The sequence below is a fragment of the Solea senegalensis genome, linkage group LG19, assembly GCF_019176455.1.
Source record: "Solea senegalensis isolate Sse05_10M linkage group LG19, IFAPA_SoseM_1, whole genome shotgun sequence".
Lineage (NCBI taxonomy): Eukaryota > Metazoa > Chordata > Actinopteri > Pleuronectiformes > Soleidae > Solea > Solea senegalensis.
The window spans coordinates 3845178-3861165 of record NC_058038.1 but is presented as its reverse complement, the minus strand read 5'-3'; the positions used below and the strand labels follow the sequence as shown (position 1 = coordinate 3861165).

Here is a 15988-nt window from a genome sequence, read left to right as displayed (position 1 = left end):
ACACATACACACACATACACACACACAGAGGGAAAAAAGACTTTGAAAAATAAGCTTCCAAGTGGAGCCATTATTTTGTTACCTCTGGCAGACAGAGAGGCACCTGGGAAATGTGAGCTGACGTGGAGGGGGAGCAGCGCTCCAGCACAAAAACTCCATCACTCTCTTAAGCTAATTAGCCTCGTACATTAGCAATCAAAAGAGCCTCGCTCTGAAACACAATGGCCCCAGCCAAGAAATATATTTGTCTTCCATCTGCCAGTGGGACAGAGTCCAGCAGCAGCGCCGAGACGAGACGAGACATTCCAGCGGATAAAGCGTCCACGCCGAGTTTTCTTTTTCAAAACCAAACAAACAAACAAACCAAAGAAACGTGATCCACCGAGTGTTTCAAATCTCATCAGTGCCACACTTCACGTTCTATAATGTTTAATGTGTCACGTTAACCACAGACTCACTGCTGCTGAAAAACCAGGAGATACAGACGATCTACGGTGGCCCGGAAGTCCAAACCATAATATTATAAAAGTCGGGATATTTCGAAAACAATGTGATAATATTATGAGAATAAAATCGTAATCTCTCTAGGTGTTAAAGTCGTAATATTTCAAGACTGAAGTCGTAATCTTTCGAGATTAAAGTCCTAATTTTTCAAGACTGAAGTCGTAATCTTTCGAGATTAAAGTCGTAATATTTCGAGACTGAAGTCATAATCATTCGAGAATAAAGTTATAAAATTACGAGAATAAAGTCGTAATCTCTCTAGATTAAAGTCGTAATATTTCAAGACTGAAGTCATTATCATTCGAGAATAAAGTTATAAAATTACGAGAATAAAGTCGTAATCTCTCTAGATTAAAGTCGTAATATTTCAAGACTGAAGTCATAATCATTCGAGAATAAAGTTAAAGTCGTAATATTTCAAGACTGAAGTCATTATCATTCGAGAATAAAGTTATAAAATTACGAGAATAAAGTCGTAATCTCTCTAGATTAAAGTCCTAATTTTTCAAGACTGAAGTCGTAATCTTTCGAGATTAAAGTCGTAATATTTAGAGACTGAAGTCATAATCATTCGAGAATAAAGTTATAAAATTACGAGAATAAAGTCGTAATCTCTCTAGATTAAAGTCGTAATATTTCAAGACTGAAGTCATTATCATTCGAGAATAAAGTTATAAAATTACGAGAATAAAGTCGTAATCTCTCTAGATTAAAGTCGTAATATTTCAAGACTGAAGTCATAATCATTCGAGAATAAAGTTATAAAATTACGAGAATAAAGTCGTAATCTCTCTAGATTAAAGTCATAATATTTCAAGACTGAAGTCGTAATATTTCGAGATTAAAGTCGTAATATTTTGAGAATAAAGTCGTAATATCATGAGAATAGAGTTGTAATCTTTTGAAATCTTAGATTTAAATCGTAATCTTTCGAGATTTAAATCGTAATCTTTCGAGTGATATAATTTGTGATTAGTGATATTAAAAATCTGTCAGTAATGAAAATGAATGCATTAACTGTCAGATAATGGTTTATTTAATAAAATGTTGAGAGGAACACAGTTAATGTTGGTTTTCAACCACTTTATGAGCTTATATGTACTGTATTTTTTATTTTTGTTATTGTTTGACATAGACCAGATGTTTAATTGCAATTTATCATTATTATTATTATTATTATAATAATAATAAATTATTATTATCATTATGAGAAGAAGAATGTATGTATGCAAAGATGATGAAGATTATGATGAAGATGGAGAGGGAAAAAGTAAGAGGAGGGAGATTCATGGTCAAGACTTGGGTCAATGCTCACCTTTCACCACCAGAGGGAGTAAAAACATCACAGATAAGTGAGCTGATCAGCTGCTGACTGTTACCCTTAAATGGAAACATGGTTTTTTTTTCAGATTTTTCATCTTCTTAAATGTGAATATTTTGTATTTTTTGCACCATATAACGAATAAATAATTAACATGGAATTATTTGAATTTTGAGATTTCCAGGTTTGGTAAACACCAATCAACATTTTCTGACATTTTAAGTAGCAAATAACTAACAAATTACTCAATTATGAAAATAATAATTCATAATCCTTACAGTTTGAAGAGGGTTCTTGCAACCTTGTTGCTCGAACCCTAATTAATCTGTTCTGTCCTGTTTTCAGTCCATATTACTTGTTCTTTACTTCTCAAATAGCCTCAGTGTTTGCACTGATCCTGACTTGGGCTGTAATTATAGAAGTCGACGTTAGATTAAGCAGATTGAAGCATCTTCTTCTGTCTGGAAACATCTGGATTTTAAGTTTCTCTACAGAAATTGGTGATAAAAACAAGGGTTGCTTTCAAACTTGCTTTACGGGGGTTACACAACACAGTTACACATAAGTCTGAATGTCAAATGAGAGTTTATTCATGACAATAAAACAGCAGGTATTACACAGTAATAGGATTTCATGATCAGATAAAACCATATTTGAAAAGTCGTCCTACTGAGGTAACGAAGCCCGACTACACTCACGTAGTGTGTCTTTATTCATATGCATCTATAATATGTGATTTTCTTTTTGCAGAAATAATCAAAACTCAAAAGAAAAGAATCACAAGAGTAAATGTGGTGCTGTTTGTTTTTTGGAGTGAATTCCAGTGAACAGCAGACAATGATGAGACTCCAGTGTGACCAGAAAACAGAAGTTAAGTTATGGACACAGAGAACAGGTAAGAGTGTAGCAACAAATACAGAAAGACGAAAAGATTTACTGCAAAACAAATATGAGTGCGATTAGCAGTAAAAGTAGTGGTAGCTGTGTGTGCGAGTGGCAGCCATGTTGGACTCCACCGTTAGGGGGGTGGAGTCAGGTTGCTTTTTGAGTTTTTGAGCCACTCAGTCATGTTGGAATCCAACATTAATGGAGTGAGGTGAGGTTACTACTAGTTTTCAACTCGGAAATTCCGACTTCCGACTACAACTGGGACGCACTATTAGCTCAGTTTAGAGCTAACAGCAACTGCAACGATTGAATGTGAGCTAATTTTTTGCAAAAAAACATAAAACGTGTGCGAGAAGGTGCAGAAAATATAATATTGCCACCTTGATCTTATAGCCGGTACCTGGCTAAGGTTTGTGTTTAGTGCCGTCTTTTGCATGATTCTGAGGACTCCAGGGTCGGCAGCCCTGGTCTTGCAAGGCTGGTTTTCGGAAATTTACAGCGAACAAAAGTGTTGATTATGATCAAAAATGATTGACGAGGATCTCTGGTGTCATGCAAAAAACATGCCTGAGTCAAAGTAGCAGCCCACACCACGCACAGAAGAGTCAAACAATCAAACACATCTCCCAAAACTAAAACAATAATAATAATAAAAAAAAGGATCAAAGCCCTTGATTGTGAGGGTGAGTACAATCATCTGCTGCTGCTGCTGCTGCTTTTATTTCTTCTGGCAGTAGCAGCTGTAATTGCTGCAGGCATTCTGCATGTCTTTGAGGAAACCCGGAACGCCGTTCTGTTCGACAGAAACACACCAAAGTATCCGTCAGTGGACGAACGCAGGGGCCAGGAAGAATTCAAACCACTGGCGTTGGCCTACAGAGTTCTACTTCATGGGTCAGCGCCATGTAGAGGCCTGGCATAGGTACTGCAGAGTTTTTGGGGAGGTTTGGGAAGTGAATGAAGACGTTTCCTGAAACTTGTTCGCGTAAAACCTCGACTGTACGCGTGAGTGCGGTGAGAAGTGGGGGAAAATAATCTGTATTTCAAACATTTCACCATGCAACCCTTTTCAAAAAAAGAGCCTCAAAACTACGTCAAGAACCAGTAACTGTTCAAAACATGGGCACTTGGACAACTCTGCTGTCCAGAGACGAGCTAATGAAGCATTAACCTCACACAGCTACTTGGTTGAGAAATATCTCCACACGAGTCTGTTGACATGAATCTGTTTCTACAATAAATCAGGGGGAAATGTTACTTACATACATTATTTACTGGTAAGTTTCCCCTTTTATTTTTACATTCATGAGACAACATGAGAATCAAACAAAACCACACACTCGACTAATAAAACCTTGATTCAAACCAGCCATGTTTCGTTTCACTTTATTTATCCCACTGAGGAAATTCTCTGCATGTGACCCATCTGTAAGTGTTCAGCGAGGCCAGCGCGCCTTAAGCTGCTTCACGGTTTAAGACGTTTTCTGCTTTGTTTTCTGTGTTCTTACAGTGCTGTAACTTGAAGGGTTATTTCAGGTAGTTTTCTGCAACGAGAATGAGCCTGAGACACTGAATTTAACCACTTAACAAAGCACTGACCTATTAAAAACTACACCTGTCCCAGTCTAACAGTATCTTAGGCATGCGTTTGACACTTTGTCTCACTGTTGGACAGGAAACTAAAGTTTGTGTCTTGCGTTTATTTGTAGATTCCGGCATTGGAAATCTTTTGTTTGGATTTACACGAGTGGCACAAACTAACAAAAATATGGCAGCAGTAGACCAGCAGCTGCCCTGTGAGCTAAAAACAGAGATTTTCTCAATGGGCTTTGGTGCGGGGGCAGAAAAAGACCGTCTAACAGATTTGTAGAAAGACTCGGTCAGAGATTTGTTAAGTTGAGTTGAAATAAAGATGAAACTCACCTTAGCGGCCCAGTTCACCAGCCAGGTCGGGATCATACCACCAGGGTTGTCGAAGTAATTCATGAAAACTAAAAAGAAAAGATCAAGTTTTTGCATATTAATAAGCCTGTAACTCGTCACCGTTTTCAGGTAGTAATCTATATTTTACTTGCACGCAGAGGATGACTTTTTTAACAGGTCATTTTTAAAAAAAGTGGATGAAAACCCACGTAAACAGTGTTTACTTTCCGCTCCTTCTCTTGGAATCCCTGCATTTTTACTAAATTTAGCACACACGTCGCACACGTCAGCAACTTCATCATCATGGTCGGGAATCGTGCTAACATTTTCTAATTACAAACTGTTCTAAAGCAAAGTTAACATGTGAACAGAGGTATCTTTTGTCCAGGCGAGCTATTGATAATCTGCTATTTGACAGTTTTACTACCTGACAAAGCGGCTGAAACGTAGTGATAAGACAAATCTTGGAGAACCAAGTCCTCCAAAAGACGGAGCATTTTCTTACGTTTGGTTCCCCCAGCTCCGTCGCTCTCCAGCGCGACGCTCTGCTTGTAGTCTTTGACCCGCAGCACACCGCTCTTCTCCGCGCACGCCGTCTCCGCTGAGCTTCTGGCCAGGATCACCCAGATCTTCCTGCCGTCCACGTCCAGGTCTCTCCTCTCCCTTATGTAAACATACTGAGGGGTTTGATCCGTTAGGGAACACAACAAAGGTCGCAAACATACAGAGCCTCCTCTCGGCTCTGTAAAGTAGGCCTGACAAAAAAAACAAAACGGAAAAAAAGGATACGTCTCTGTTTGACAGAGGAAACGGGTATTTGACTTCCCAGTAGATTGCCGTTTGTCCTTCAAAGTTCTTCTCACAGAGCTCTATTTGGAAAAGAAAGGCAAAAACATGAAGATATCACGCGCTAAAAAGCCCCAACCGCTCCATTGGCTTGTGTAAATAATGTATCCCATGGAAATCAACGCCATTTGGAAAAGCTCTGTACCGCGCTACGTATATTTTATTAGCGTGAGGCCGAAGATATACTTGCTGTCAACTACGCCACACGTCTTTGTGTTTTTAAACGTCTCTCTCTTTCCACACACCAAAGTCCACAGAGAAAATCCGCGTTTTTAGCTCACGGGGGACAGAGAAGCTGCTGGTCTCCTGCTGCCTTGTATCACTGAGGTCAATCTGAACCAAAGGTGTGATGTGAAATCGACGACTGGGGTTCGGTGCATGATTTTGACTTTGCGATGGCTCTCCTGAAGTTTGGTTTTTGTCAGAGATACAAGACGAATAACACACTGCGAAACAGCATGTATATCTTAAGCCTCATGAAGAATAGCATCTATATGACAACGTAACTACAAACTACGTCTAGTACAGTTTAAGCCATGTTACCTTGTTACTGTAGAGTTGCATGAAGACAAAATAAGAGCAGGAAAAACGTCAATAACTGGATATTAAAGATATTAAAGACGTGATTCATTCTCAGGGAGGAGACATGAGAGCATGAGAAACTGGCCTTCCCACGTGCTTTCATTTTACCTTTCACATATCCATCCCAATGTTTCCGATAGGCCAGGTCCATGTAGACGTCTGCGCACAGCTCTGGGCTGCAGATGGCGAGCACGCCAAAGACTTTGTACTCGTAAAGTTTCGTTTCCTGAAAACACAAGCACATGAAAGTGCCGTCTCCCGGAGACTGCAGGCGAGCACAACACGCGGCCACACCCCACGGCGTCGCCGCGTAAACGAATCCCAGCGCGTGCAAGGTTCCATGAGTAGAGCCAACACCCTTTCTTCTCACTCTGGGTGAGGAAGGGTGTTGGATTGGACTCAAGTTCACATGTGGTTAACACCCTTAAACGCAATAAACACAGTGTGCGGTCACTGATTTTTTGCAGATTCTGTGGCCCAGCGGGTTTGTTTGCTCAGTCATTCACAAAAGCATTGTTTTAAGGTCGATTCGCTTTCCCTCAAACCACGACTCTGTTTAAAAGATGACAAAAATGAATCGTGGAGAGAATGTTCTCAAAACTGAGTCCCATAGGGCTCATGTGTGGTTTAATTTGTCAATTGTTTGGTTGATGGTTAAAAAAATCTGTGAACATGTTAATCTTGAATTGTTTTGTTGACAAACCTAAAGACGTTCAGTTCAAGAAGAAGCTGAAATTGGACAAATGTGTTATTATTCTGCGAAACAAATACATACAATGAGGCATTGCAGCACTAGTATCTCAATGTGGATGTTGAACAATGGCTGACTCATATAGTTTAATCTGAAATGATCATTTAATCCCTTGATTTAAGACTGTTTACAGACTTAACGAAAATGAAACTAAACAGAAAGCTCACAAGTTATGTCCTGAACTTTATTTTGTTCAACTTACATACTTTTATTTAAATGACTCGACCTTTAACATGTGTTTCTCAATGGAATCTGGTTTAACAGGTTAGGCCTACAACCGGTTTGTGAGTGAGGGGGAAAAACACACATCCTTCAATGTCCGGATAATTCCCGGTTTTGCCGCTAGGGCGCCACTGCCGGTGTGTTTATGTTAATATTGATTATATTACGCATAGTAGGAGTGACGTCACATAAGAGACAAAAACAGTGGAAATTGTGTGGTGTTTTTATTTTCAGTAAGTAGAGACTTCATTCATTCGTTCACTGAGTCATTGGCGGTGTTTTCCCCCTCTGGTGTGAGGTGTGTTTGTTTTCTTCACCTTGTCATAGAGGCGGTAGATCTTGACCCCCATGGTCTCGGTGAAAAGCTCCCATCCTCCGTCCAGCTGCGGCTCGTCCAGTTCCTTCCACGCTCCCTGGAACTCTTCATCTGTGAAGCCAAGCGACATGACGGATTCTCCGAACAGCAGAGGTAGCTGCGGAACGACGGCGAGAACAGCGCCGGGTGTTTCCGGTCCCTACCTTCAAAATAAAAGACGGCTCACCCTCACTGCGCCAAACTTTATAGAGAAAAATCAGCGTTTTTAGTTTGAGGCGACACTGGAGCTGCGCGTCAGCTGCTGTCTTGTTTACCAAGATTGTGCTATCTGGGGTGTATTCCATCAAGCAGGCTAAAGGCAAAGTCAAGCTTAAATGACAGAAACAGAGACACACAACTGTCATGGAATGATAAAATAATATGTAAAACATAAACTATATAATAAAATGTATTAGAGAAATTATTTAGACTAATAATTATATATTATCTATAAGTACATTAAAGAACATTATCACCAAAATAAAATATAATAAAAAATAAGACACAAATAAATATAAAATTAAACAAATTAGCAAAAAAATATAATAAAAGGAAATTTAATTATTCATTTGATGTAACAAGGGTTAGGGCCTCTGATTGATAGGAGATAGATGATTGATTTGCTGTCACCTACATTCACTTACTGTAATAGGGGTCCTCGTCTCCATTGAATTGCTTGATTTGCTAAAATGATTCTAGATAAATAATAACTTTTTTTTACAATCAATAGATCTGTCATGATTATTTCGTATAGAATGATAACCAACATTGCATTTCTTCATGTAATAATCTACCATCAATTGTATGATAATACAATAATATAATAATACATGTGAGGAGTCATGTAAAATACTTTGATTAAATGTAGCCTATTATTATCAAATGTAGGCAAGGCAACTTTATATAGTACATTTTAGCACAAGGTGATTCAAAGTGCTTTACATAAAATAAAATGAACATACAACAATTCAACATATAGCATCTGGGACAAAATACAGCATGTAAAAATGACAGGCTTAAATGAAAATGATATCAATTCTATAGAATTGTCCATGCAGGAAATAAATGAAAGCTATCTCATCGATTTGTATAACATTCAGTTGATAAATGTGATGAATATTACTTTCTAACATAACTACTAGGGCTACCAAACGATATAATATGGGAAAATATGGGAAATTTTAGGGATTTGGTTGCATTAATAGGTCCACATAATTGATTAGTTTAAAACAAAAACCATCAAGAAATCAATTGGTAGATTATTGTCTCCATATATTTTGTCCCTTTGATGGAGGATTTATATAACATGATGATGCTGAAATACTTCATTTTCTTTGTCACTTACACATTCAGTCTGTCGGCAATATTCTGCCACGCCACATCCCTCACTTTATTGATTGCCGTGGTATTGCCCTTCTTTCGGATTATGTTGCTGTAATCCTCATATACCCCCATGAGGAGGGTTTGCTCCGCTGCGGAGAACATCTCTGCACGCTCTTTTCCCTTGCGTTTCGGCATTTTTCACAGTTTCCGTGCTCGACTAGAATGGGCTTTTTATTTTCCCTGTGGGCGTGCACAAGTTGAGGCTTAAGGCTTGACTAAGCGTCAGGTGGAGCCAGCTGATGTCACTTGATGAAACGGCTTGGAGCTAGATTGGGAGGTGGAGCTTAGTCAAGCTTCAAGCTTACACCTAAGTCTGGCAATTCTTAGCTACGTTGATGGAATACCCCCCTGGGCAAATTCAAACAAAAACAAATTCAAAAAACGAATTCACAAAATAGCACATGTGAATGCGTTGATGAAAAGCAGCAGTGGATCTACAACTCCTGTGTGCCATGGTGTCAAACCGTTGATTTTCTCAATGGACTTTGGTACAGTGGATTGAGCGGTTTACAGATGTACACACACGTCAGTTGTCTAAGTGCGAGATAAATATCTTCTTAAGAAATTTTGGACTCAAGAAGTTGTAGATGTTAGACTGAAAACTGCTGATTCACTCTCCATAGTATTATAATAATACTATGTTTAACACTGACATGACTTAAAGCAGGGGTCTCAAGCTCCAATGACCTGTGGGCCACCGACTGTCTCGTCTGGTCAGTCGGGGGCCAGTCAAGTAAAAAAAAAAAAAGCCCAACTTTTTTGGGAAAAGCAGCAGTTGCGGTGGACGTTATGAGCTCAAAATTACGTATTAATTACTTTTTTTATATGTACTCCTGCCTTGTGTGAGCTTTTCTGTCTTTTATCCATTAATCTGTACAACAATTTGGTCCACTGTGTTTGTTTTGTGCTTTACAAATAAAGTTGGATTGGATTGGATCATTTCAAAATATAAGTGCTTGTTTTAATATGCAACAACAACAAAAAAAATATTTATGATGCAAAATTAATCTATCAATTTAAAAATAAAAACATATAGAAATGACTCGTTACAACTTGATATTGTTTGGAGGGCCACATGTGGCCCCCGGGCCGCCAGTTTGAGACCCCTGACTTAAAGCATGTCAGGGTTTGAGAGGTTACTCTGATTTATGGAGGGAAATTCCAACTTCCCTTTAAAGCAAATGGTTACCAGATTGCAATACATTTTTCAACTTTTTGAAAAAAATCATTTGACTCAGAAATGTTATTCTCACTTGACCTTTTTTGAGCTTCCATACACGTGACACTAAAAAAAAATCCTCCACAAAATTTTAATTTGTTAACAAGATGTTAAGCTAGTAGCGGAAACGTGCAAATTCGAACTTCAAAATAAACCCATCAGCTGAATGGAAAATATGTTGAAAAATCCCAGAGGCCGTTTGTTTTATTTTGAAAGACCAGACCGGATCTCGTAACGTTCTTCTCACCTGTGCGAGCTTTGTAGTCCAGTGGACTTGTGCTGTTAGAAGGAGGAGGGATGGCCGTGCGAGCGACAGCCACAACTGAGTGACAGAGAGACAGAGAAGACGAGCAACAACTGTCACGTTTTATTTTGAAAGAATCCGAATCAACACATTTTCATTACTTTTCACATTTATTAGACGTTTGTTTGACCGCACCTCTGTGGAAACTGCGGCATGGACCAATGCTGTGAGGTAAATACCTTTTCTTTCTCTTTAAATTAAATTAAATCATTCTGTCTTGTTGTTGTTCTGGTTTTCTTTTTTAAAAATCTTTACCAGCTGCAGCCAAACACAATTACAGTCAAGTTAATGAAAACAATGAATAGGATTTAAATAGAATTAATAACTTTAAACACACATGTTTTCTCCCCTGTTGTTCATTGTCTTCACTAATAATTCACACAGAATTCATGAACTTTTCATTGCTCTCATGTTTTTCTACAGCGACAGTGATTATTCTAATAATATGACACAGTAATCTGCAGCAATGTTCAGTGTGAACATGTTTCTATTAAACACAACATACTTTTGAGGATACAAGACAAAAATGATCAGGTTTGAGCCAATAATGTGATAAAACAATGAATAAATTGACAAAACAAGTAAATGTCACATTTGTGTAGAAATATAGCTGTTATTGCATTAAAATTTCAAGATAAGATGAGATAAGACTTTCTTGATACCACAGCGGGGAAAATGCACTTGTTACAGCAGAAAAATACAAAATTGTATTGGAAAAAGGCAATTAAATAACATTGAAACAATATTTAGATGTTTACGTAGAGAAAATAGTAGTCGACAGAAGTTTGTGCCGTTTATTCAGTTGAATTCGAAGGAAAAAACCCATCCTTAATCACATGTTCATGCAACGTTTGTGAGGCAGATTTTAATCCTAAATATTTGCAGCTGTGGTTTGGTGGTTCAGCGGTAAGCACTGTTGCCTCACAGTAAGGCTGTGGTTTGAATCCCTGTTGTATCGAGGCGTTTCTGTGGATTCTCTCCTGCTGCACCCACATCCAAAGCCACTCAGATATGGCTTTGGATTAATTGTGGATAAAGAAAATTGTTGATTGATTGATGTGTCAATGTTTTCAGGTGTTTTTTGACTGTTTTGTGGGGTCAAATTCAAAAAAAATAATACTTTTTTCAAATATTTCCAAGACTAAAGATACTTTTTCCCAACACCTGCTTAAGTCTACAATGTCTTAAGAACTTATTTTACAACTAGAAACAGAATTCCGTAACCCGCTCAACTCTCCCGCACCAAACTCCATAGAGATAATCAGCGTTTTTACGTCACGGACACGGGAGCTGCCTCATTTGATTCGTTTGTGTCAATGTTCTTAATCTGACGGTTTTCAAACACCAACGTCACAAAATAACACATATGAACTCACTGACGGAGGCGCCAGTGTATCAGAAACTCCTGTGACCCTGTGAGCTAAAAAACGCTGATTTTCTCTATGGAGTTTGGTGTTGGGAGAGCGCGCGGCCTGCAACGCGACGCAAACCTCCGTTTGCCGCCAGAAAAGGACGTCGAACGGCGAAGTAAGCAGCAAACACAAGTCTCCTGAACTACTTTTCTTTAAAAAGAACCCATCCTTTTCCAATTTGTTGTCACTCAGTGTTTGAATCCCAGTTCACTGAGTGAGTGTGAGTGGGGGTTAGATCAGTGCCGCTTGTGAAATTGCTGGTGATTTCGAAGCTCCTCGCATTTCACGGAGCAGTTTGTAATGTCATATCCCGCGTTCTCCTGGGAATGTCTCAGCTCGTGCTGGGCTGAGTGGTCCTGCGTCATTCAGGCAGCTCCTCTGACTGGGTCAGAGGCGCACGCCTGCGACTGTGAGCAGAGGTTACGCCAGTTTATTAAAGCAGCATGTGTGTGTGAGAGCGGCGATTAATTGTGAAATGTGGGGCTGGATTCCAACAAAAAAGAGAAAGAAAAGAAAAGAAAAGAAAAGAAAAACAAAACATATCTGTGGGGTCTTTGTGTGTGCAGCGGTTGAGCAACCAGTTTGACTCTTTGGTTTATTTGTTTTAGACTGGGAGATCGCAGTGAGGTAAAAAGGGCAACGCTGTGTGAGAAACCATCTGTGGCTGGTTTACCCGGAGGCTGCGGAGTCCTGCGATGCCAGAAGAAGCTCACAAGGACGCCATGCGAACGCCCGCGGCACCGGAGAAGGCCAACAACAACAACAACGACCACGAGCGTCCCGCGGCGACCACCGTGAACATCCCGCTGGTCAATGAAGTCCAGCTGACGGCGGCCACCGGCGGGGCGGAGCTGTCCTGCTACCGCTGCACCATCCCGTTTGGCGTGGTGGTGCTCATCGCGGGCATCGTGGTCACCGCCGTGGCCTACAGCTTCAACTCGCACGGATCCACCATCTCCTACTTTGGCCTGGTGCTCCTCTCGGCCGGGCTTGTGCTCCTGGCGTCCAGCGCCATCTGCTGGAAGGTGAGACTGGAGAGGAAGAAGGAGAGGCGGCGGGAGAGCCAGACCGCCCTGGTCACGAACCAGAGGAGTATTTTTACTTGAATCCTGATCATTTTTTTCGCCGAGGCCTGGAACGATATCAGAGCCTGGAGAAGCAGCTGGAACCAGATGTTCTTCAGCATGTGTTGCGCTTCCGACCTTTTAAAGCGCTCCGAGCGCCGACTCTCGAGGCCCAGAACTTTAATCTTTGAAGACATTGTAAGGGTTTTTTTTTTGTTCTTTTTCTTTTTCCTCAAACAGACGTCGAACATCTGGAGAGCTGGGAACGAGGCCAGAAGGAGTGTATCCCAATTAAGATGAATTACCACTGTGTGAAGCCATGTAGAGGAAGTCGCCCATTAATCTGCCGTTGGATGTGGCGGCTTTGATTCTAATGGGACGGACTGTGATTTAAAGGAACCCGGGGAAGAGAAAGGGAGAAACTGTAAACTCCACGACGATGATTCATGCCTCATTTTTCTACACTTCAACTTGCACATAATCTCTCCATGACATGTCTTTTGTTCATCTCACAGGAAGTGACTGTGTCTCACCTGCTGGTGAAAGATGGTACTCGTGTAGTCTTCTCTTCTACATTTAACCGTAAATACCTTTCTGTATCCACTTAAAGCACTTTGACCCTTCATAATCATCATATTCAGTATTAAACGACACCTCACTGTGACGTGCAGTGAGTCGCATTATGATGTCACATGTCGTGAAAATGTGGCGCTTTTTTTGTTGTTTTGTGTAATTGTTTGCTTGTACTTTCTGTTAACTGGACATCATGAGGTTTAATAAACTCATTAACACTCAAACATGTGAACATAACCTGGTCTCCATTTTAAATTGATCGCAATTTTTCTTTACCAAATGCAAGTGCTTTTCCATCCACGGCTGAACGAGTCAAATCTTTTGAATGGCTCTTTGAACTGAGCCGCAGTTCTTTTTATATCCAAACTGTCAATGTTGCGTTCCTTTCAAAGAGCCGTTCAAAAGACTCAGGTCGTTCTTATATTTAGAGCCGTTCACGTGCCGCGTAAAAGGCAGCGTGGACAGTTTGGTTTTAAAAAGAACTGCGACTCAGTTCTCATCGTTCCTTTCAAAGAGCCGTTCAAAAGGTCCGACTCGTTCGTGAACATCACAGCTCTAATTACAGGTGTTAGTTCACCAAGACGAGCAGTAGGTGGCACAAGACTTAACGTGAATAGCAGTGATGCTGGTCTGATATTGGTCAGAATCACTAGGGTAAGGTCAAACATGTGAACAGAACCTGGTCTCCATTTTAAATTTATCGCAATTTTTCTTCACCAAATGTAAGTGCTTTTCCATCCAAGGATGAATATTGGGAGTAGAGCAGGGATTTGTGGCTCCTTGAAGGGAGCCGCGTCTTGAGGAGCCGTTCCTTTCAAAGAGCCGTTCAAAAGACTCGGCTCGTTCTTATATTTAGAGCCGTTCACGTGTCGTGTAAAAGGCGGTGTGGACAGTTTGGATATAAAAAGAACCTCTCGCAAAGGAACGGTCCACAACTGCGACTCAGTTCTCATCGTTCCTTTCAAGGAGCCGTTCACGCATCGCGTAAAAGGCAACATAGAAAGTTTGTATAGAAAGAGAATGGCTCGCAAACTAACGGTCCGTAATTTCGACTCGTTCGTGAACGTCACAGCTCTGATTCCGGGATCACCAAGACGAGCAGTAGGTGGCGCAAAACTTAACGTAAATAGCAGAGATGTTGGTCAAAATCACGAGACCCACATAGAAAATAGAACAGTTTGAGTTTAACAGACATTTGTTTAGATCTTATCTTGAAGATCTTGAAACATGTTCTCTGCTCCTTTCAGTCAGAGACTCTTGGAGAATGAACGTGACGTTTCAGGACATATACTATAAATTCCCAGTGCTGTAAAGAAGCTGAACTCTCCTGTTTGACCCTGTTGGGATTAAAATAGCCTGGACGTGGAAGTATATTTATAGGCAGCATTTGCGTTGCCATGCGTCCGTGTGACACCAGACACTACAACTCGATGGTTTCCTTGCGTCAGAGGAGGAACCTACAACACACTTTGTCACTTTAGGGGAGATCACCACGCACACACACACACACACATAAGCAGCTATCAGATATAAGCTAAGGCACCATGTGGACTTTAAAGTCCAGCTCTTATGAGGTGAGGCGTCACCTCCCTGAAAGGTCAGTCAGGCTAAAAGTGAGAAAGAAAACAAAGAAACACAAAAAAGAAAGAGAGAGGTGTTGACTTGATATGAAGTTGGACAGGTGCTGTCCACCAGTGTCCTCGTCCTCCTCCTCACACACTGCTGGCACCTCCTGCACAGACTGTGTGCGTCACTTTTCGAGCCTCGCGTGGTGTCATTTCACTTTGTGTCCCAACAAACAACAACAACAACAAGGGAAAAAAAAACAGGAGGAGCTGCTCTGTCAGAAATAATAACAAAAGAAGCTGCTGCAGTTTTATATTGTTTCACTGTGGATCTTAATGTGTTTCTGTGTCGACTAAACAAGGAAAGTAGGGAAGGAGACAAGGCAGCGCGAGGAAATGGATGGATTCTATAAAAGTAAAGAAACGAAAAAAGGCAAAGAAGGGACAAAAACAATTAAAGAGTAAACTAGGATGAGGAGTTTAGGAAGGAAGTAAAGAAAGTTTAGAAGAAAGAAGACCGATCACACAAGTTTAAGAAGAAAATAATAAGATGGAGGAAAATGAAGGAGATGGAGGGATAAAAGGAGCAAATGAAGGAAATGGAGGGATAAAACAGGTCAAGAAAGAAAGAATGAAGATGGACAGATGAAAGAAGAGATGGAGAAAGAAAGAAAAAAGAAAGAAAGGACAGATGAAACAGGCTAAGAAATAAAGAAAGAATTGGGATAATGAAAGAAGGATAGAGGGAAGTACAACGATAGCTGGAGGGAAGACAGCAGAGTCAAAAAGTTTGCTGGGAAATAAGGAAATGATAGAATAAATAATGGGAGGAAGGCATGAAAGAGGCTGAGATCAATATGAAGAAAAGAAAGAAATGGAGGCAAACCAGAAAAAGTCCGCAAGGCAGGGAGGAAAGAAAAGGGAAATGTTGAAATTGTTAGAAGAAAATGATTTCAAAACGACGACAGAGTCGATCAAAAACGGTCTCAAACTCGAGTGTGAAATTCCAGACTTCAGCAACACTGTTCCAAATCCACATAATGAGCTTCACCTCAGTGAGCGTGATCTGAGCCGAC

At 40.3% G+C, this 15988-nt stretch overlaps 2 protein-coding genes across 2 annotated transcripts; one reads left to right on the top strand and one right to left on the bottom strand.

Annotated features, from left to right (window-relative positions):
- Window positions 1–3011: 3011 nt before the first annotated feature.
- LOC122785671 (phosphatidylcholine transfer protein) lies at window positions 3012–7556 on the bottom strand. Its single transcript, XM_044051570.1, has 6 exons — window positions 7355–7556; window positions 6173–6290; window positions 5426–5505; window positions 5142–5313; window positions 4637–4704; window positions 3012–3506 (listed from the first exon to the last, which is right to left on the bottom strand). The coding sequence occupies exons 1-6, from the start codon at window positions 7481–7483 to the stop codon at window positions 3432–3434; spliced, it is 642 nt and encodes a 213-aa protein (XP_043907505.1). The 5' UTR covers window positions 7484–7556; the 3' UTR covers window positions 3012–3431.
- A 2703-nt stretch (window positions 7557–10259) lies between these two features.
- Window positions 10260–13571, top strand: tmem100a (transmembrane protein 100a). The gene is made up of 2 exons (XM_044051571.1): window positions 10260–10469; window positions 12319–13571. The coding sequence occupies exon 2, from the start codon at window positions 12406–12408 to the stop codon at window positions 12814–12816; it is 411 nt and encodes a 136-aa protein (XP_043907506.1). The 5' UTR covers window positions 10260–10469; window positions 12319–12405; the 3' UTR covers window positions 12817–13571.
- The last annotated feature ends 2417 nt before the right edge of the window (window positions 13572–15988 follow it).

Excerpts from the sequence above, each read along its gene's own strand:
- LOC122785671 (XM_044051570.1), bottom strand. The coding sequence starts at position 7,483 with ATGTCGCTTGGCTTCACAGATGAAGAGTTCCAGGGAGCGTGGAAGGAA. Across the intron at positions 6,291-7,354 it reads TCTACCGCCTCTATGACAAG|GAAACGAAACTTTACGAGTA; the intron begins GTGAAGAAAACA and ends TTGTGTTTTCAG. Across the intron at positions 5,506-6,172 it reads TTGGGATGGATATGTGAAAG|AGCTCTGTGAGAAGAACTTT; the intron begins GTAAAATGAAAG and ends TTTTCCAAATAG.
- tmem100a (XM_044051571.1), top strand. The coding sequence starts at position 12,406 with ATGCCAGAAGAAGCTCACAAGGACGCCATGCGAACGCCCGCGGCACCG.